Source organism: Podarcis gaigeae (genome assembly GCF_964106915.1).
Source record: "Podarcis gaigeae genome assembly, chromosome: 8".
NCBI classification, from domain to species: Eukaryota; Metazoa; Chordata; class Lepidosauria; order Squamata; family Lacertidae; genus Podarcis; species Podarcis gaigeae.
Genome location: NC_139684.1, coordinates 84,451,247 through 84,472,769, shown reverse-complemented (window position 1 = coordinate 84,472,769; position 21,523 = coordinate 84,451,247). Strand labels below are relative to the sequence as shown.

The 21,523-nt window shown below is 49.0% G+C and overlaps 1 protein-coding gene across 4 annotated transcripts in view; it reads left to right on the top strand.

Moving 5' to 3' along the window:
- Positions 1-21,523, top strand: part of ACTN4 (actinin alpha 4) — a 133,089-nt gene that overhangs the window by 67,660 nt on the left and 43,906 nt on the right. For all 4 annotated transcript variants that reach the window (XM_083753704.1, XM_083753707.1, XM_083753705.1 and 1 more), the window contains exons 2-7: positions 1,559-1,673; positions 4,471-4,590; positions 13,522-13,608; positions 15,724-15,811; positions 18,556-18,634; positions 20,884-20,965. In XM_083753704.1, coding sequence (XP_083609830.1) covers positions 1,559-1,673; positions 4,471-4,590; positions 13,522-13,608; positions 15,724-15,811; positions 18,556-18,634; positions 20,884-20,965 — 571 coding nt within the window. The remainder of the gene's footprint in view (positions 1-1,558; positions 1,674-4,470; positions 4,591-13,521; positions 13,609-15,723; positions 15,812-18,555; positions 18,635-20,883; positions 20,966-21,523) is intronic.

Below are 21,523 nucleotides of genomic sequence, written 5' to 3'. Positions count from 1 at the left end.
AAGTTCAAGAGGTCAAGACACAAAGACTTTAGCAACTAATCCACACCTAATGACCCACCTAAGTGGTACTCAGGATATCACTCAAGAAATCACTCAAGGTATCTCTCAAGTAATTAAGGAACAAAAGAAGAAAAGGCACACTAGCCTGGGAACTTCCTCTCTGCCCAGAACATTGGAGGCTAGACACCACACCCCCTCTACAGTATTTATAGGAACTCAAACATTGAGATCCCGCTCTGTTCCAGTAACAAGAAGCCGAAAGCACCAGCCTGAAGATGACGAGTGAGACCTCGTCGAAACGTCGCCTAGACACCCCAACTTTTACACGGGAAGACACCCGAGGACACCAAAACCTGCATATGTATATATATATATATATATAAATTTTCAAATACAAAACAAAATTATACACTCCATACATCTTAGTTACATCTTATTTCTCTTTTTTCGACTTCCCTCAACTTGTCTGCAAATCCTTCATATTTTAACTTTAAACACATTTCTGTTTTGTTGTTTATATTATATTATTTCTGTAAAACTTCACCCCCTTTTAATACTTATTTCCCATCACAATGCTTCATTAAAACTTACAAATGTAATCTGATCATCACTTACTTTTTGCAAATATTCAATAAATTTCCCCCAATCTTCTGTGAATCTTTGATCTTGTCGGTTTCGGATCCTTCCTGTCGTTCTCTCCAATTCTGCGTAGTCTATCATTTTTGTTTTCCATTCTTCTAACGTAGGTAGCTCCTCTTGTTTCCATTTCTGGGCCATCAATATTCTTGCTGCTGTCACTGCATATAAAAATAACTTCTTTTCTTTCTTATTTATCTCATTACCTGTAATGCCTAATAAAAATCCTTCTGGTTTCTTAACAAAAGTATATTTCAACATTTTCTTCAGTTCATTATAAATCATTTCCCAAAAGCTTTTTACTTTCTTACATTCCCACCACATATGGTAAAAAGTACCTTCTTTTTCTTTACATTTCCAACATTTGTTACTTTTTGTCTTATACATTTTTGCTAATTTTACCGGAGTTACATACCATACATTGGGCTGTGTTTAAAGGGGCAAAAAGTTTCCAGGCTGCTTCTGAACCTGAGGACTAGAAACCTGCGGCTTTTCAAGTGTCGCATTAGCAACCAGGTTCCATGGCTTTAGGCCAGATTCTGTGCCTCGTGTGATGAGGATTCATGGAAGGCCAGACTGCAGCCCCACTCAGTTTTGGAACGAAGTCATAACTATTTGAAACAAAAAAACAAGTTAGCCTGTGTTTCTCTTGGATTTGATATTGCCTTGAAGGAGCCAGACGGGCTGCCACAGTATCAGTCTGCAGTGCTTTTGAGTCTATAAGGGTCCATAAGACATCTGAAGGCAGCCCTGTTTAGAGAAGCTTTTAATGTTTAATAGATTATTGTATTTTAATATTCTCTTGGAAGCCGCCCAAAGTGGCTGGGGAAACCCAGCTAAATGGGCCGGGTATAAAAAATTAATAATAATAATAATTATTATTTTTCCAGAGCCTTACCTTTCCTCTTTTTCTCCTATCCAGACTTTCACAGCATGGTGCAATTCTCACCTGCGGAAAGCCGGCACGCAGATTGAGAACATCGACGAAGATTTCCGTGATGGCCTGAAGCTCATGTTGCTGCTGGAGGTCATTTCAGGTGAGAAGAAGAGGAGGAGGAGTAGTAGTTTGGATTTGATATCCCGCCTTTCACTCCCTTTAAGGAGTCTCAAAGCGGCTAACATTCTCCTTTCCCTTCCTCCCCCACAACAAACACTCTGTGAGGTGAGTGGGGCTGAGAGACTTCAGAGAAGTGTGACTGGCCCAAGGTCACCCAGCAGCTGAATGTGGAGGAGTGGGGAATCGAACCCGGTTCCCCAGATTACGAGACTACCGCTCTTAACCACTATACCACACTGGCTGCAAGGGCTGTTGATTGGCACTTTTCAGGACCGCGTTTTCACTCTGCGGCAAGTTTGAGTTTTGAGCAGTCATTCTTGACCATCCTAAGATGGGGGTCAGCAAACTTTTTCAGCTGGGGGCCGGTCCACTGTCCCTCAGAACTTGTGGGGGCCCGGACCTTGTGGGGGCCCCACAAATAACCCAGAGATGCATTTTAAATAAAAGGGCACATGCTACTCATGTAAAAACACCAGGCAGGCCCCACAAATAACCCAGAGATGCATTTTAAATAAAAGCACACATTCTACTCATGGAAAAACACCAGGCAGGCCCCACAAATAACCCAGAGATGCATTTTAAATAAAAGCACACATTCTACTCATGGAAAAACACCAGGCAGGCCCCACAAATAACCCAGAGATGCATTTTAAATAAAAGCACACATTCTACTCATGGAAAAACACCAGGCAGGCCCCACAAATAACCCAGAGATGCATTTTAAATAAAAGCACACATTCTGCTCATGTAAAAACACCAGGCAGGCCCCACAAATAACCCAGAGATGCATTTTAAATAAAAGCACACATTCTACTCATGGAAAAACACACTGATTCCCAGACTGTCCACGGGCCGGATTGAGAAGGCAATTGGGCCGGATCCAGACCCTGGGCCTTAGGTTGCCAACCCATGTCCTAAGATGATGAGAGGTGACGCATCTGCCCTGGGATCATAGCAGTGGCCCCCACAGCCTGTTTGTTGTTGGCATCCGTCTGTCTCGGGAGACAAGGGACTGGCGCACCTTTGTGGGTGAAGTCAAACCACTGGGGAATTACAGCTCCTGCTGGCACTGCAGAGACCGATGCGGGAGAGACATGTTCTGTTGCAGCTGGGGCAGAGGAAGGCATCCTGTTGTGCTGCTGCAGACACACCTTGCCGTTTCTTCTCTCTGTGCTCATTCTGGTTATTCCTCCTCTGGTCGCTGCTGTCTTGCCAGTCTCCAGGCACTGTGGTTGTCTGCAAGGGCAAGGCTGGTGTTGCCAGCCGTCATGTCGTGTTTGCAGACATCTTTGTAACGCACAGCTGGTCTGCCAACAGGCCTTTTGCCTGAAGGGGGCTCCCCGTAGAGCAGGCATAGGCAAACCCGGCCCTCCAGATGTTTTGGGACTACAATTCCCATCATCCCTAGCTAACAGGACCAGTGGCAAGGGACGATGGGAGTTGTAGTCCCCAAAACATCTGGAGGGCGAGTTTGCCTATATAGCCTGCCATAGAGGATGTCTTTGTGGAGCTTGCAATCCTTGTACAGTGGTACCTCGGGTTAAGTACTTAATTGGTTCCAGAGGTCCGTTCCTAACCTGAAACTGTTCTTAACCTGAAGCACCATTTTAGCTGATGGGACCTCCTGCTGCCGCCGTGCCGCTGGAACACGATTTCTGTTCTCACCCTGAAGCAAAGTTCTTAACCTGAAGCACTATTTCTGGGTTAGCGGAGTCTGTAACCTGAAGCGTATGTAACCTGGGGTACCACTGTAATTCACAAGTCAGTTGCTGTTCCAGGGGCCTGGTTGGAAGAACATGGCTTTCCACTGGTGTCTGATACCACAAAGAAATGGGGAGCAGGAGATGGGGAGAACAAATAGACAAGGCATAGTGTACTCTTTCCATACCCCCCCCAACTGTCCAGTTCTTAACTCTGAATTAGCCATGCAAACCTTGTTAATCTGAATAATTTCACAGTTGGGGTTTAACCTGATTTTTGGGGTGGCTGAAGGCTGATGGACCATCTGGCGCCTTGTTAACCCCGTTTTGACCCATTCGCACCAGCTCCCTCTCGACACCCCCCCACCTGGGTTGGTTCAAGATTTTTGCCACATAAGCCTTAGGAGGAATGGCTAAGGGAGCTGGGCATGTTTAGCCTGGAGAAGAGGAGGTTAAGGGGTGATGTGATAGCCATGTTCAAATATATCAAAGGATGTCACATAGAGGAGGGAGAAAGGTTGTTTTCTGCTGCTCCAGAGAAGCGGACACGGAGCAATGGATCCAAACTACAAGAAAGAAGATTCCACCTAAACATTAGGAAGAACTTCCTGACAGTAAGAGCTGTTTGACAGTGGAATTTGCTGCCAAGGAGTGTGGTGGAGTCTCCTCCTTTGGAGGTCTTTAAGCAGAGGCTTGACAACCATATGTCAGGAGTGCTCTGATGGTGTTTCCTGCTTGGCAGGGGGTTGGACTCGATGGCCCTTGTGGTCTCTTCCAACTCTAGGATTCTATGATTCTATGGTGCTTGAATAGGCTTACACGCTGGGAAACCTGACCCAAATGTCAGCTTCTTCTCCCTTTGGAGAGACGGATGACTGCTAAAGAGAATTCAACCTGGAGTAACTTAGGAAACCAAAAGGGGGGAAAAAATCTGTTCCTCTTTGGACAAGAAAGGTGTTTGTCCTTTGTGTCTTGCTGAGCTTGCATCTGATGCTAGAAGGAAGCTCACTTTTGTGCTCTTTCAATCCGATCTCCTCCTTCAACCAACCAACCCCTCTCTTCTTTCTGCTTCCTCAGGGGAGCGGTTACCGAAACCGGAGAGAGGAAAGATGAGGGTACACAAGATCAACAACGTGAACAAAGCTCTCGATTTCATCGCAAGCAAAGGAGTCAAGCTGGTTTCCATAGGAGCTGAAGGTGAGATTACGCGGGTTGGGGTGCTCTCCTTTCAAGCCTCTCCCGGCGATAACGTCGTGCCCGTTTTACAAAACGGCGCAAGCTATTTATTGTGAGTTGACTGTGATTGGAGGCCTCTCGGGGCAGGGACCTCCTCCCTTGTACTTTCTAAAAACATCTCCCCCCCCCAAGAATATTTATTATTTTCAGTAAATAAGCATAATACAAAAGAATTACCAGTAACAAAAACAAACAAAAGATAAAACAGGAAAAAATAGAAAAAAAGGGGGGGGAATACAATACAATACAATACAGCATAATGCCACTTACCGTATTTTTCGCTCTATAAGACGCACCAGACGACAAGACGCACCTAGTTTTTGGAGGAGGAAAACAAGAAAAAAAATATTCTGAATCCCAGAAGCGAGAACAGCAAGAGGGATCGCTGTGCAGTGAAAGCAGCAATCCCTCTTGCTGTTCTGGCTTCTGGGATAGCTGCACAGCCTGCATTCGCTCCATAAGATGCACACACATTTCCCCTTGCTTTTTAGGAGGGGAAAAGTGAGTCTTATAGAGCAAAAAATATGGTAAATTCTGTCGTTGAGAATAGTGCGGCTTCTTGCATCACTAGCCGCACCTGCAAGGAAAATAATAATAATTATTTATACCCCGCCTACTCTGGGCGGCTTCCAACAAAATATTAAAAATACAATCAAACACCAGACATTAAAAGCTTGACTTTCACCTGTCAAATGCGCTCTGTTCATCTGTTTGGAGAGCCAGTGTGGCGTAAGAGAGATACTGTGCTTGGATCAAACAGAACCGAGTTCAAATCCTTATAATGGTCGAGTGGGCCAAGTCGTGTACACACACACACACACACACAACACACACAATCACAGTCTTTCCCAACACTTCACACGGTGGTTGTGCAGAATAAAATGCAAAGAAATAAAATGACAAAGGCCGGGACCTGCATTTTTATGTAAACTGCTATTTTTACTGTTGTTAGCCTGGCTTTGGCTGGGGAGGGTATTAGTATTATTATTATTAGACAGATCAGGGGGCTAGAAACCTGCAGCGCTTCAGATGCTGTTGTATTGCAACTCCTGCCTCATCCACCCTGCAGAATCAGGGATAATGAAGGGAGTTGGAGAGTCACAAGTTCCCCAGCTCTGGGGCAGCTGGACCTCCTGCTAAGAGATTTCCATCTGCTAGGATACAGGTGGAGGTGGACTGCAGGTTGGGAAAGGGCTGTCGCGCTCAGATCCTGCTTGCAGACTTTTCATAGGCACCTGGTTTGACCATTGTGGGAATAGGAGGCTGGACCATGTGGGCCTTTGGGGCCTGGGCCTTCTTATCTTTCGAAACGCTTAAAAATGTGCAGGCCACATCTCGGAAGTCGAGAGGAGCTGCTGAGTAACGTTTCCTGTGCCCTGTGCCCTCCTTGCCCTTCCCCGTGACTCGAGAAACCGGAATGCGTGATGCAGAGATGCTGGACAATGTCCCAGTTTATACAGATCACAGAGCCGAATTCTGGGCCCACATTTCCTTAGTGTGTGTAACCCTAAACAGAGCAGCTTTAGTGTAATCTTCCACGGTGCATGCAAGTCTGATTCGCTGCAGCTGCAGGTCGTGAACAAACTCTCTGGAAAGAGAACAGTATCCTCCGATCTCCCTGCTCTCTGTGTCTGCAGATATCGTCAAGGCAATTTGAAAAGTAGTTTGGGAGCTGGAAAGAGCAATGTGCACGTGTACACACACACACACACACACAGAGAGAGAGAGAGAGAGAGCCATCAGGGCAGCCATGGAGCCATTTGCCCAGGGCAAGATTCATTTTCCTGCAGCTGGTCAGCTGGGAGCACACGGCTGGCTCTTCTGAACTTAATTGCATTCAGTGATGCAACCCTCCCCCCCCCCATCCAAATACTTGGACGTTATTGTTCTGAGCTTCTGTGACCGATATTCCTTTGAGCCTTGCCAGATTTATACGCTGGCAATAAATACGTTACACGCTTTGAAACAAGCAAACAAAAATCCCCCAAATTCTTGGCCGCTGGATTCCCCCCCCACCCCCCCCACCCTCAGCTCTGCAGTTCCTTCTTCCTTGCGGGCTCCCTGCCCTGGATGTGGCTTGCACTAGGAAAAAGACCTCTCCTCAAACAGTGCCGGGGTGTCTTACAGATCACAGACAGCACAAGGTCCTGGTGGGTTTTCACACACTGCATGCAGACAAAAGAGGGAGCGTTCTTTTGCTCGAATCCAGCTTGTTGGTTTGTCATCGAGTCATCTGGCCTGACCCCTGTGAGAACAGGATGCTGGACTAGATGGGCCTGATCCAGCAGGCTCTTCTTAAAGGTAAAGGGACCCCTGATCATTAGGTCCAGTTGTGGCCGACTCTGAGGTTGTGGTGCCATTTACCTTCCCGCCGGAGTGGTACCTATTTATCTACTTGCACTTTGAGGTGCTTTCGAACTGCTAGGTTGGCAGGAGCAGGGACCGAGCAACGGGAGCTCACCCCGTCGCGGGGATTCGAACTGCCGGCCTTCTGATTGGCAAGTCCTAGGCTCTGTGGTTTTAACCCACAGCGCCACCCGCGTCCCATTTAAGCAGGGCCAATTCTACCAAACAGAGCGATTTAAGTGGGTTCCTGCAGGGCAAGGCGATCTCGCAGGTAAATGGGTCCCAAGTTGTGTGTGTGTGTGTGTGTGTTTTATATAGTAACACCTTGCAGTCCGTGGGACTCTCAAGAGTCTCCTCCAGCACCATAATTCAAAAGTATCCATTCTTCGGTGATCAGCCTTCTTTATGGTCCAGCGACAATAAAGTATTTAAATTTCAATTTTTGATGCAGGTTTCCCACTGTCAGCCACGGTGAGATGAGGGTGCTGGACTTGATGGGCCATTGGCCTCATCCAGCAAACTCTTCCAATGTTTTGAAACTAAATGCAAGCTACTTGTTTGGAGACAGTGTCCTGGTAGCTGGATTCAGTTACAGATAGGTAGCCGTGTTGGTCTGCCATAGTCAAAACCAAAAAAATTCCTTCCAGTAGCACCTTAAAGACCAACTAAATCAGTCCTTGGTATGAGCTTTCGTAGTTGGTCTTTAAGGTGCTACTGGAAGGAATTTTTTTTGTTTTGACTGGTAGCTGGAGATTACTTGAAAGGCCATCCATCCTCATGATCTTTTTCTGAACTCCCCGAAGGCGCACTAGCTGGCTTCCGTCTGAATGTTGGCTTGGACCAGATTACCCTAATCCTATTGTGGAATTGTAGAGTTGCAAGGGACCCTGAGGGTCATCCAGTCCAAGCCCTTGCAACGCAGGGATCTCAGCTGAAGCCTCCATGGCAGGTGGCCCTCCAACCTCTGCTTAAAAACCTCCGAGGAAGGAGAGGCCACAACCTCCTGGGGCAGACCCCCTGTCAAACATCTCTAAGAAACTGCTGAGCGCTGCAACATACCCATTTTACAGAAGAAAGACTGAGGCAGAAAATTCCCCCGAAACAGGCAACCCTCTTTCAACCAAAATATTCAGCTCCCCGGAGCAAAAACCCTTAATATTTTAAAAAATTGGCCCCTTTGGCACCTAGCTTCTCCTAAATGGGGGTGCTGCGTTCAGTGAGCACCAGTGATCCCTGATCTGATCCAGCAAGCTTGTGTCCTCAGGCTCTTCTTTGCCAGCTGCAGATGCAAGGCCCCCCACCCACCTCCAGTTATTTATCCAAGGGGGGACGGTTGCTTCAGGGTTTGCACCCGTGGCAAATCTCTCTTCGATGCCGTCGTGTCCTTTCTGGAAGCACTAGACCAGGCGAGCTGAATGCAGCTCTCCAGAGCTTCCCCAGCGCTCCGGCATCGCCTCCCCTGCCTTCGGGGACCTAACCTGGAAAAGGGAGCTGTCCTTGAAACCAGCGCATGTTCTGACAAGTGCCCTCTTGGCGCATCGGGTGTGGCCTCTCCGGTTACAGAAAAGGAGGTTCATCAAGCCCGGCGCTCTCTCTGCTCCTTCACACATCCCTCCCCAGATCAACACCCTTTGGCGTCTCTGCTCAGCACCTTCTTTGCTGTCTCGACTTCTGAGCGCTTGCAAATTCTGCACTGCTGGAGGGAGATTGCTGTGTCTTGCCGGGGAGATCCAGAACATTGCTCATCTTTTGCACAATTTTAGAATAATAATAATAATAATAATAATAATAATAATAATAATAATAATAATAATTTATTATTTGTACCCCGCCCATCTGGCTGGCTTTCCCCAGCCACCCTGGTCGGCTTCCACAAAGACCAAAAATACACTAAGATGTCACACATTAAAAACTTCCCTGAACAGGGCTGCCTTAAGATGTCTTTTGAATGTCAGGTAGTTGTTTATCTCTTTGGCATCTGATGGGAGGGCGTTCCACAGGGCAGGCGCCACTACCGAGAAGGCCCTCTGCCTGGTTTCCTGTAGCTTTGCTTCTTGCAATGAGGGAACTGCCAGAAGGCCCTCGGCGCTGGACCTCAGCGTCAGGGCAGAACGATGGGGGTGGAGACGCTCCTTCAGGTCTACTGGGCCGAGGCCGTTTGGGGCTTTAAAGGTCAACACCAACACTTTGAATTATGCTCGGAAACGTACTGGGAGCCAGTGTAGGTCTTTCAAGACCAGTTTTATGTGGTCTCGGTGGCCGCCCCCAGTCACCAGTCTAGCTGCCACATTTTGGATTAGTTGTAGTTTCCGGGTCACCTTCAAAGGCAGCCCCACATAGAGTGCATTGCAGTAGTCCAAGCAGGAGATGACCAGAGCATGCACCACTCTGGCAAGACAGACTGTGGGCAGGGAGGGTCTCATCCTGCGTACCAGATGGAGCTGGTAGACAGCCGCCCTGGACACAGAATTGACCTGCGCTTCCATGGACAGCTGTGAGTCCGAAGTGACTCCTAGGCTGCGCACCTGGTCCTTCAGCAAGTTAAGATTAGGGGACCAAATTTTAACGCTTGCAGTTTTCCCCCTTTTTTGCAGGGGGAGGAATATTTTCAGGGTTTTCCCCATGGAATCCACAAATAAGCACAATACAGTCAAAAGCAGAGTACAGTAAGTTGCAGATATATAGGCCATTATGAGCTTAGCCATGATTTGATTTGTGCTGGTTAAGAGAGCAGAGGAATTAACTCTTGCTTCTGGGCGACCTGATGGCAAATAAAGGAATCTGAATTGGGGATTCTGCGCTCTGTTTCTCCCAGGGACTGCAAGCAACTCCTGCCGGCCACTTGGCTTGGCCTGCAGCATCTCTTGTTAATCTTCTCAGGGGGAGGGAGGGCATCCAGTCTCCCCCTCCATTGTGTCTGCTGGCGGAAGGCGAAAAAGGCACAGATTGCAACGGAGGACCAGTCAGAAAGGCTTCCTGGGTGGTTCAAGAGTACAAAGCCGGTCTGTAGCCTGTGCTCCAGCAACGAAACACAAAACAGTTCTGTGCCCCAGCAAACCTGCAGCTTGCCCAAATCATGCAAACGGAGCAGATTTTGCACGGTTGCTCTCTGTTTGCATAATTCTGCAGTTCCTGCTCCTTTGCATCATTTATCCAGCCGCTTCCCCCTTTGGGAGCAGCCAGGACCTACACACAGCACCAAGGCCCTGCCTGCAGCCGCTGGAAATTTCAATCAGCCCACCGCCTGACTTCAGAGAACTCAGGCTACATTGCCCCTGTGCTACCAAATGTATATTTCGCACCATAAGGCCTAGAAACTTGCTTTTGAAAAGCAAACCAGTATAGTGCTACTTCGGGTTACAGACGCTTCAGGTTACAGATGCTTCAGGTTACAGACTCCGCTAACCCAGAAATATTACGTCGGGTTAAGAACTTTGCTTCAGGATGAGACAGAAATTGTGCTCCGGCGGCGCGGTGGCAGCAGGAGGCCCCATTAGCTAAAGTGGTGCTTCAGGTTAAGAACAGACCTCCAGAACGAATTAAGTACCGCATTTTTTTCTCTATAAGACTCACTTTTTCCCTCCTAAAAAGTAAGGGGAGGTGTGTGTGCGTCTTATGGAGTGAATGCAGGCTGCACAGCTATCCCAGAAGCCAGAACAGCAAGAGGGATTGCTGCTTTCGCTGCGCAGCGATCCCTCTTGCCATTCTGACTTCTGAGATTCAGAATTTTTCTCTCTCTTGTTTTCCTCTTCCAAAAACTACGTGCGTCTTGTGGTCTGGTGCGTCTTATAGAGCAAAAAATACGATACTTAACCCAAGGTACCACTGTACAGTGCAACCTCGGTTTTTGAACGTAATCCATTCCAGAAGACTGTTCGACTTCCGAAACGTTAAAAAACTGAAGCATGCATTTCCAGAAGCGTTTACATCCAGAAAACTCAATACGGAAGCTGTGTGGCACGTTTTTAGTTTCCGAAAAGTGTTCAAAAACTGGAGCAGTTACTTCCAGGTTTTCTGCATTTGAAAGCCGAAACGTTCGATTTACAAGACGCTCGAAAACCGAGGTACCACTGAACTAAGATTCGCAGAACAGGGAGGAACTTGGGGAGTTGAACAATGAGCCCGTCCAGATCAGTGTTGTCTATGTCAGGGGTTCCCAGATTTTCCTCTTCAAAGCCCCCTTGGTTCCACAAACTCATCCCCAGTGCCCCCCCCCCCCGTGAAAAGCATTATTCAGAATAGCAGTTTGCACAATGAAATTCAAAACGGTAACAATGAGTTGTGCATTCATTCAAAATCCAATTAAAGCTATTTAGTTTAATTCAACAAAATTGATGAAATTGACCCAGTGATGCCAGCTTTTCAAAGTCTGATAGTCGTTTATCCTTCCCTGTATGTTGTTGGGCTCCAACCCCTACCCCTGAGGCTGATGGGAGCTGGGCTACTATAACATCAGAGGACTCTCTAGGGATTCAGGCAGCAGTCTTTGCAAGAGATTGAGACCTGGGAAATGCAATGCACATGCACCACTGAGCTACAGCCCTTCTGAGTGCTGATCTCTATGCCCATACAGTGAGGGGAGAAAGTATTTGATCCCCTGCTAAATTTTCCCCTTTGCCCTCTGACGAAGAAATGACCAGTCCATAATTTGAATGGTAGGTTTATCGTACCTGTGAGAGACAGAATAGCAACAGGAAAACCCCCAGAAACACAGAAGACAAAAGTCAGAGATTGATGTGCATTGTAATGAGTGAAACAAGTATTTGATCCCCTATCAACCAGCCAAATGTCAGGCGGTACCTGGTACAGTATCTTCACCGTATGTAACAAGGTGCTGTAAGGGAGAGGTCTTACCTGTGATCCCAGCTCGTTACAGTACCTGTACAAAACACACCTGTTGACAGGAGCACTCAATCCAGCAGATTCCAAACTAGCCACCATGACCAGGACCAAAGAGCTGTCCAAGGATGTCAGGGATAAGATTGTAGATCGGGACAAGGCTGAACTGGGCTACAAGACTGTTGCCAAGCAGCTTGGTGAGAAGGTGACACCAACTGGTGCAATAATTCGCAAATGGAAGAAACACAAAAGCCCAAAAGGCCGACTTGCCCCTCAAAGTGGCAAGTGTGTTCAACCATATATACCGTATTTTTTGCTCCACAACACTCACTTTTTTCCTCCTAGAAAGTAAGGGGAAATGTCTGTGCGTGTTATGGAGCGAATGCCTACAGATGGCGGGGGGATCTGCTGTAGTCGTGAGCAGAGGATCCATGGTTCCCCTTTCTTCCCTCCTCCGTGGCTCGCTTTGCTCGCTTTGAAACAGCAAAGCGGGAGAAGAGCCGCTTAGTGGGGAGAAGAGAGGGACAGAGAGCCTGGTTACAAAGCACAGATCCACATGGATCCTCAGGACTTTTGCACTGGGTCACCCCAAATTCACCATCAGATCACATAGCATGTCCATGGCTACAGCTTCCACCAAAAAAATCACGCACCCACTGTTGCCTGGGGCCACAGTGGTGCAAAAACGTGGTTACAAAGTACGGATCCACATGGATCCTCAGGATTTTTGCATTGGGCTACTCCAAACTCACCAACAGATCACATGTCTGTGGCCACAGCATGAACCACAAAAATCATACATCCACTGTTTCGTTTAGAATATTTTTTTTCTTGTTTTCCTCCTCTAAAAACTATGTGCGTGTTATGGTCGGGTGTGTGTTATAGAGCGAAAAATACGGTATATAGTAGAGGCCCAAATTTATTTGTTTCATAAAATGTACTGTAGATACTGCTTGGTTGTAAAAAAAAAAAACCTTTAAAAAAACCCCACCACTCTAAAAGTATGAAACAATGAAATTACCAGTAAAAACAGCTAAAGTCAGCTACTTAATTAAAATAAACGATAAGCTAAAAATCTGATTAAAACACATTGAAACATATCTGAACAGGCACCAGTATTTTCGGCAGGCACCTTGGATCCTGAACGCCTTGCAAGTCGAACGTTTTGGCTCCCGAACGCCGCAAACCTGGAAATGAGTGTTCCGGTTTGCGAATGTTCTTTGGAACCCGAACGTCTGACGTGGCTTCCGATTGGCCGCAGGAGCTTCCTGCAGCCAATCAGATGTCGTGCCTTGGTTTCCGAACGTTTTGCAAGTTGAACAGGCTATCACTGTACAATGAACTGGTGGTACCTACCTGGTCTCGGCAGGCAGGGCGTTCCAAACGGTGGTTGTTGCGTCAGGGGACACACACACTGCCAGACCCCTAGGGGTGTGCAGTGGGAAGGCATCACAGTGCCACAACTCCTTGGCACGTGTTATCTCCTTGGCACGTGTGTCCTTTCTGCTCTGTGTGTTCGCCTGGGAACTTTCAGCATAAATCATAGAGTTGGAAAGACCCTGGGGGTCAAATCTGCAACCTTGGCATAATCAGCACCACGCTTTGACCAACTGAGCTATGCAAGTTGCCCGCTTTCTGGCCAAAGCGTGAGCTGATCCAGAACAGAACCGGCCTCCCTCCCTTAACGCCCTTCCCGTCTGCTTCCAGAAATCGTTGATGGCAACGCAAAGATGACCCTCGGCATGATCTGGACCATCATCCTCAGATTCGCCATCCAGGACATCTCCGTAGAAGGTGAGCGCCCAGGTTCCTGCAGGCCGCGCGCCAGCCTGCCCTCTCTGCACCTTCCTCCTGGCGTGTCGGCACCAGCTGTACGTCTGGCACGTTGAAATAGACTGGAGAGGAAGCTGGCAAAGCCCATGCGGCAATGCACCGCGGACTTGCGGTGATCCACAACGGTGCCCACGCCTTCAACCACTTCCTCTTTCCCGCTAGACCGGCGACAATTAATCATGCACCGTGCAGCTGCTCAAGTCGGTTGCAATAACCCTCACTGACTTTATTGAGCGTGTGGCTCAGGCTCCTTGGCAAATACCTGCCTTGGGAATGCCTGCCAAGAAGCCATTAGGCAGCCAGAGGCCTTTTTTGGGGTGGGACAATACTTCCCCCCCCCCATGGCTTTCTACCTTAGGCCCCAGTACCTAAGAACGCAAATCCACACACACCTGATCTTATGCACCTCAGCTGTATTATTCCCAGCTCAGGCACAAGCAAGAACGCTTTTCCTTTATCTTTCTTTTTCTTTTTACAAAACATGCCATATTTTGGGGGGTGGGCTGGGTGGGTGTGAGCTCACCTTCCTATCCCACTTGCCACTTCTTCTCCCCTGCAGATGCCCCACTCACAACAGCCACCCCCCCTTCCCTTCTGCACAAGTGACAACAAACATGGGTTAAGGATTCGGGGCACCTGGCGGCGTTTTTCTCAGCAAAAACTCAAATGGGCCTGTACCTTTTCAGGGTACTAGTTTTGCAAGCGCTTTGTTGCAGCCTTCCCCAGGCTGGTTCCCTCTGGATGTTTTGGACACTGCCTCCCATCATCCAAAACACCCAGAGGACGCCAGCTTAGGGGAGGCTGCTTTCTAGGAAAGGGTCATTTCCCCCAAGACCGTTCCCTCCTTGGATCTGTCCCTGGGCAGATCACAACAACAGGCAGCTCCCAACTTGTGTGGGGGTTACGTTCTGGGCCCCCACGCACATAGGGGTGACATTGCACAAAGTGGGGAGTGCCCTCTAAACACCCTTAAGACACCCTCTCTTCAACTCATACTGTGTTCAGAAATATGCACAACTAGAACTGAAGCTCTGGGGCTGGCAGGAGGCTGGAGGACGCATGAAAGACTGGTGCTGCGCTACCTAGCGCATCAGCTGCCAGGCGGGGAGACTGAGCAGCGTAAACAGTCTCTTCGGGGCTTCCTCTAGCCCACATCCTCTTTGGGCTCCAGGGAGGGTCTCCTTAATAATAATAATATTATAATAATTTATTATTTATACCCCGCCCATCCGGCTGGATTTCCCCAGCCACTCTAGGCGGCTTCCAACAGAATATTAAACGGCCTCAAAGGCCCAGTATACCTGAAGGAGCATCAAAGGCCCAGTATACCTGAAGGAGCATCTCCACCGCCATCGTCCAGCCTGGACACTGAGGTCCAACTCTGAGGGCCTTTTGGCAGTTTATTTATTTATACCCTGCCCATCTGGCCGGGCCTCCCCAGCCACTCTGGGTGGCTTCCAACAAAACACTAAAATACAATAACCTGTTAAACATTAAAAGCTTCCCTAAACAGGGCTGCCTTCAGATGTCTTCTGAAAGTCTGGTAGTTGTTTTTCTCTTTGACATCTGACAGGAGGGCGTTCCACAGGGCAGGCGCCATCACCAAGAAGGCCCTCTGCCTGGTTCCCTGTAACTTGGCTTCTCGCAGGGAGGGAACCGCCAGAAGGCCCTCAGCACTGGACCTCAGTGCCTTGCGAGCCACGGGGACACCCCAGCTCTCTCCTGCCATTTCCCAGTTTGAATTGAATTATTGGGTTGCTTCCCAGTTCCAGGCACAAGCGGGAGAATGCCTGTATAAAAAAGCAATGTTGAATTTTGTTTATGACAGTTACCATTGTTTTGGGGAGACCGTGTGCACAAAGAGCCTCAAATGCATCTCTCGGGGCATTCTGCACACCTTTTTTTTCCGTGGAAGAGCCTTGTGCAACGTTGGCCTTCGACCCTTAGGTTTGGAGATGTTGTCTTGGCTCCGTCCCATTCCTGTTGCTGCCTTAGCTTCAGCCCCGCCCACACCAGGGGACCCATCCTGCCAAGGATGGCGCCATCACCTCCTTCTTTCTCCCCTTCATCCTGCAGAGACTTCGGCCAAGGAAGGTCTGTTGCTCTGGTGCCAGAGGAAGACTGCGCCCTACAAGAACGTCAACGTACAGAACTTCCACATAAGGTAACCTTGCAGAGCCGAGATGATCGAGGGCCTGGAAACCAACCTTTAGGAGGGACGGCTGAGGAAGCTGGGCATGTTTAGGCTGGAAAGGAGGAGAGTGAGAAGAGATGGAATGGCGCTGTGGGTTAAACCACAGAGCCTGGGACTTGCCGATCAGAAGGTTGGCAGTTCGAATCCCCGTGACGGGATGAGCTCCCGTTGCTCGGTCCCTGCTCCTGCCCACCTAGCAGTTCGAAAGCACACCAGTGCAAGTAGATAAATAGGTACCACTCCGGAAGGTAAACGGCGTTTCCGTGCACTGCTCTGGTTCGCCAGAAGCGGCTCAGTCATGCTGGCCACATGACCTAGAAGTTGTATGCCAGCTCCCTCGGCCAGTAAAGCAAGATGAGCACCGCAACCCCAGAGTCGGCCACGACTGGACCTAACGGTCAGGGGTCCCTTTACCTTTACCTTTAATATCTAAAAGGTTGTCCCATGGAAGAGGGAGCAAAGTGTGTTCTTCTGCTCTAGAGGGTAATTTGCAAACCGTGAAAGAATCTTAGAGTTGGGAGGGACCACAAGGGGCATCTAGTCCAACCCCCTGCAATGCAGGAATATTTTGCCCAACGCGGGGCTCAAACCCCTGACCCTGAGATTCAGAGCTCCGTGTTCTGCCGGCTGAGCTATCCCACCTAAGAACCAATGGATGCCAAATGCGATAAAGGAGATTCCAACTAAACACAAGCTGTTCTGACAGTGGAACACGCTCCTTCGAAAAGTGGAAATTTGTCAGCTGCTATCCCTGTATTTCAGGGGGTTGGGCTGGATGACCCCATGGGGTCCCTTTCAACTCTACGATTCTGGCCAGTCAAGGCACAGCCATTCTGCGAGGCACCGGGCCTTGCCTTTCCCAAACACAGAGGCAGCATTTCCACTCTCTGGCCAGAAAGCCTTGCTGCGTCTCGAAGGCTGCGAGAAATGGCTTCAGGAGGACGGCTCCCGATTAGAAATCTAGCAGACCAGCCCATCGAATAGCAGAGGCCTTTGTGCTTCCTCTCTGAGCCAGAGACCTGGGAGTAGCTCGCTGGGAATCTTTAAGAGACTGGCAGGTTATCTTGTGTGGACGAGAGGCCGCGGCTAGATGGATATTTGAGGAATAATGGGTCTTGGGGAGGAGAGTGGTGAACAGAGGCTGGTGGAATGATATGTGCTGGGTGAAAAGTGAATCACCCAATGAAATAAATGGGCAGTAGATTCTGGGCAGCGGAAGGCAAATCTGCCAACCAGGGCATGGAACTGACTCAGGAGAGTTCTCTGGCGAAAGGGTAGCAATCCAAGGAACACCTCTCATCAACACAAGGATTTCCACTTGTGAAATGGGGACACCGTCTCCCCCACTCCATGTACAATTCCCTGTAGGGATGGTGCTGTGGTCTAAACCACTGAGCCTCTTGGGCTTGCCAATCAGAAGGTCAGTAGTTCAAATCCTCACGATGGGGTGAGCTCCTGTTGCTCTGCCCCAGCTCCTGCCAACCTAGCAGTTCGAAAGCACGCCAGCACAAGTAGATAAACAGGTACCACTGCAGCAGGAAGGTAAACGGTGTTTCTATGAGCTCTGGTTTCCATCACTGTGTTCCATTGCACCAGGAGCAGTTTTGTCCTGCTGGCCACATGAAAGCTGTCTGCGGACAAACGCTGGCTCCCTTGGCCTGAAAGCGGGATGAGCGCTGCAACCCCATAGTCACCTTTGACTGGACTTAACCATCCAGGGGTCCTTTACCTTGCATGCCCCACGTCTGCTCCGGAGGGTTGGGGGAATCCTTAGGACAGATTTAGCACCGGGGGTGGGGGGAGTCCATATACTGACAGGAGGAGTCACTTGGGATACAACCCCCATAATGTTGTGGTGGCTTAGATGCCTTTGAGAAGGAGAACAGGCGAATCCTTGGAGGAGGTTGCGGGGGGGGGGGGTTGTCTGTGGTTATGTTGGCTGTGTGGCACCCCCACATTGAAAGCAAATAGGCAGGAACAGGCTGTGGCCTTCAGACCCTGCGTGTTGGTGTCCCAGTGGCTTGGCCACTGGTCTGAACGAACCCTGAGTACAGCCCAGCCGGGCTCTTGTGTTCTTACTTTTTAGCGACTCTCTTGACATTTGCGTGGTTCTGCCCTTTCTTTGCTACATTTTTGTGAAAATAATAATAATAATTCTACAGTGGTACCTCAGGTTAAATATGCTTCAGGTTACATATGCTTCAGGTTACAGACTCCGCTAACCCAGAAATAGTACCTCGGGTTAAGAACTTTGCTTCAGGATGAGAACAGAAATTGTGTGCTGGCAGCGCAGCGGCAGCAGGAGGCCCCATTAGCTAAAGTGGTGCTTCAGGTTAAGAACAGTTTCAGGTTAAGAATGGACCTCCAGAACGAATTACTTAACCTGAGGTACCACAATAATAATAATAATAATAATAATAATAATAATAATAATAATAATAATTATTATTATTATTATTATTATTATTATTATTATTTATTATTATTTATTATTATTTATACCCCGCCCATCTGGCTGGGTTTCCCCAGCCACTCTGGGCGGCTCCCAATCAAGTGTTAAAAACAGTACAGCATTACTGTACTGAAAAGCACCCTCCTGTCCGAAAGGGGGGGGGGGAGGGCCTTGCAATTTTGAGGAATGCTGCCCCGAAGCCGCAGTTTCCCCTCTTGGACAGCCAAGCAATCTAACTGTATCCTTGGGCTTCTTTTTACAGCTGGAAAGACGGCCTTGCTTTTAATGCCTTGATCCACAGACACAGACCAGAACTCATTGAGTATGACAAGCTCAGAAAGGTATGTTGGCGACAGCAGCTCCTTCCTTCCTCCCTCCCTCATTTAGGACTCGAAATTGAGTTTTAGTAGTAGTAGTAGCGTTGCTATTTGTGTTTTTAGCTGTGTCCTACATGCTCTCCCCAGAATCCAGTCCAGAAATGAGCATGAGTCACTAGCTTGAGTGAGATCACAGGATTGTAAGCTGGAAGGGTCCCAGGACGGTCATTTAGTCCAACCCCTGCAATGCAGGAATTCTCCCCGCAGCTATCCCTGAGTGGGCTTGAACCACCAGCCTTCTGCTTAACAGCCGGACGCACTGAGCCATTGCACCACCTGAGAGCTCAGCTTCAAATCCCACTTCAGCCAGCATCTCCCTGGGCAATCTGGGGCAAGTCACAATATCCTTGTCCGTAACGTGAGAATGGCAGCGACCAGCCTCAGGGTTAAACGTGGCAAAGCATACCATATTTTTTGCTCTATAAGACTCACTTTTTCCCTCCTAAAAAGTAAGGGGAGATGTGTGTGCATCTTATGGAGCGAATGCAGGCTGCGCACCTATCCCAGAAGCCAGAACAGCAAGAGGGATTGCTGCTTTCACTGCACAGCGATCCCTCTTGCTGTTCTGGCTTCTGAGATTCAGAATGTTGTTTTCTTTCTTGTTTTCCTCCTCCAAAAACTAGGTGCGTCTTGTAGAGCGAAAAATGCGGTATTTTTTTTCCTGAGCTGAAATGCCATGGAGGTAAAGTGGTAGTCGGGCGGGTGTGTGAAATACCCTAACACTCACAGTGGGCTGCTGGGCTCTTTAGTGGAATTAAAGGCCGCATTTGCACCATCCATTTAAAAGCACCCTGTATCATGACCTTTGTACAGTCTTGCCTTCCCCCCAAAGAATTCTGGGAACTGTACTCTGCAAAGGGTGCTGAGTGTTGCTAGGAAATCTCCTCCTCTCCCCGCTCCCCACACTAAGCTACAGTTCCAAGAGTTCCACATAAAGAATAATTGATTGCTAAAGCTCTGCAGGAGCTGTAAGTCTGGGAGGGGCATAGGAGCCTCCTAAATTCTCCCATCACCCTTAAACTACACCTTCCGGGATCCCAAGACCTACATTAGCTCCCAGTATGTTTCTAAGCACAAAGGTGCTGACTTTTAAAGCCCTCAACGGCCTCAAAGGCCCAGTATACCTGAAGGAGCATCTCCATCCCCATCGTTCTGCCCGGACACTGAGGTCCAACTCCGAGGGCCTTTTGGCAGTTTATTTATTTATACCCTGCCCATCTGGCCGGGCCTCCCCAGCCACTCTGGGTGGCTTCCAACAGAACACTAAAATACAATAACCTGTTAAACATTAAAAGCTTCACTAAACAGGGCTGCCTTCAGATGTCTTCTAAAAGTCTGGTAGTTATTTTTCTCTTTGACATCTGGTGGGAGGGCATTCCACAGGGCAGGTGCCACTACCGATGAGGCCCTCTGCCTGGTTCCCTGTAACTTGGCTTCTCGCAGCGAGGGAACCGTCAGAAGGCCCTCGGCGCTGAACCTCAGTGTCTGGGCAGAACGATGGGGGTGGAGACACTCCTTGAGGTATACTGGACCGAGGCCGTTTAGGTCTTTAAAGGTCATCACCAACACTTTGAATTATGCTCGAAACGTACTGGGAGCCAATGAAGATCTTTCTGGACTGGTGTTATATGGTATCGGCAGCCGCTCCCAGTCACCAGTCTAGCTGCCGCATTCTGGATTAGTTGTAGTTTCTGGGTCACCTTCAAAGGTAGCCCCACATAGAGTGCATTGCAGTAGTCCAAACGGGAGATAACCAGAGCATGCACCACTCTGGCGAGACAGTCTGTGGGCAGATAAGGGTCTCAGCCTGCGGGCAGGTGGGAGTACCAGATGGAGCTGATAAACAGCTGTCCTCGACACAGAATTGACCTGCGCCTCCATGAACAGTTGCGAGTCCAGAATGACTCCCAGGCTGCACACCTGGTCCTTCAGGGACACAGTTACCCCATTCAGAACCAGGGAGTCCTCCACACCTGCCTGCCTCCTGTCCCCCCAAAACAGTACTTCTGTCTTGTCAGGATTCAACCTCAATCTGTTGGCCGCCATCCATCCAGTAGCTGCTTGTAGGGGGGGGGCAGGGGGAGACAGAGAAACACTTTTCTCCTTTGGATGTTCCTTCTCAGCTGGCAGGGCAGGCTTGCGATTCGGCTTTGGGACAGCACCAGTTCTAACAGCTGTGCCTCTCTGACAACCCCCCCCCCCCTTCTCTCCAGGATGATCCAGTCACGAATCTGAACAACGCTTTTGAGGTCGCTGAGAAATACCTCGACATTCCCAAGATGTTGGATGCAGAAGGTAAGCTGGAAGCTGCTCTCGAAGCGTGGGCTCGGGTGTTCGGTTCCCAGAAACAAATTTCGTAACAGCGTTGCAGTGCAACCGATTCCCAGAGGAAGATGTTCTTGGCGCTGAAGTATCTCCCCCCCACCCCATCCTGCAGTTTCCTTAGTAGGGCTGGGCTGCGGAAGCCCAAAAGAGCTGTCAATCACTGTGCCTTGGGTTTGCTGCCTTGCTGAGAGTCACTGACGCTCCCTCCGTCGGGCTGACTTGCACTTAGCTGCCTGGCCCCTCCACACACACACCCCAAATTGCAAAGCCCAAATTCCTGTGGGACAAAGTAACTTGCCCGATCAGATCTGCAGCACTCCCAACACAGAAATCGTAGGCGGCGGAGTCCTGAGGCAGAAGCGACTGTACCGCTTAAGGCTGCAAGTGGTGCGGTCGCATTTCAGACATTCCCCTTCTTGACGACTTCCTGAAAGTTGAAAACTTGGGGAGAGGTTTTATCCAGCTGCCTTCGTCCTTCATATACTGTGAAGGGTTTGTGCGTGGAGAGTTTTGTTTTTACATGGAGTA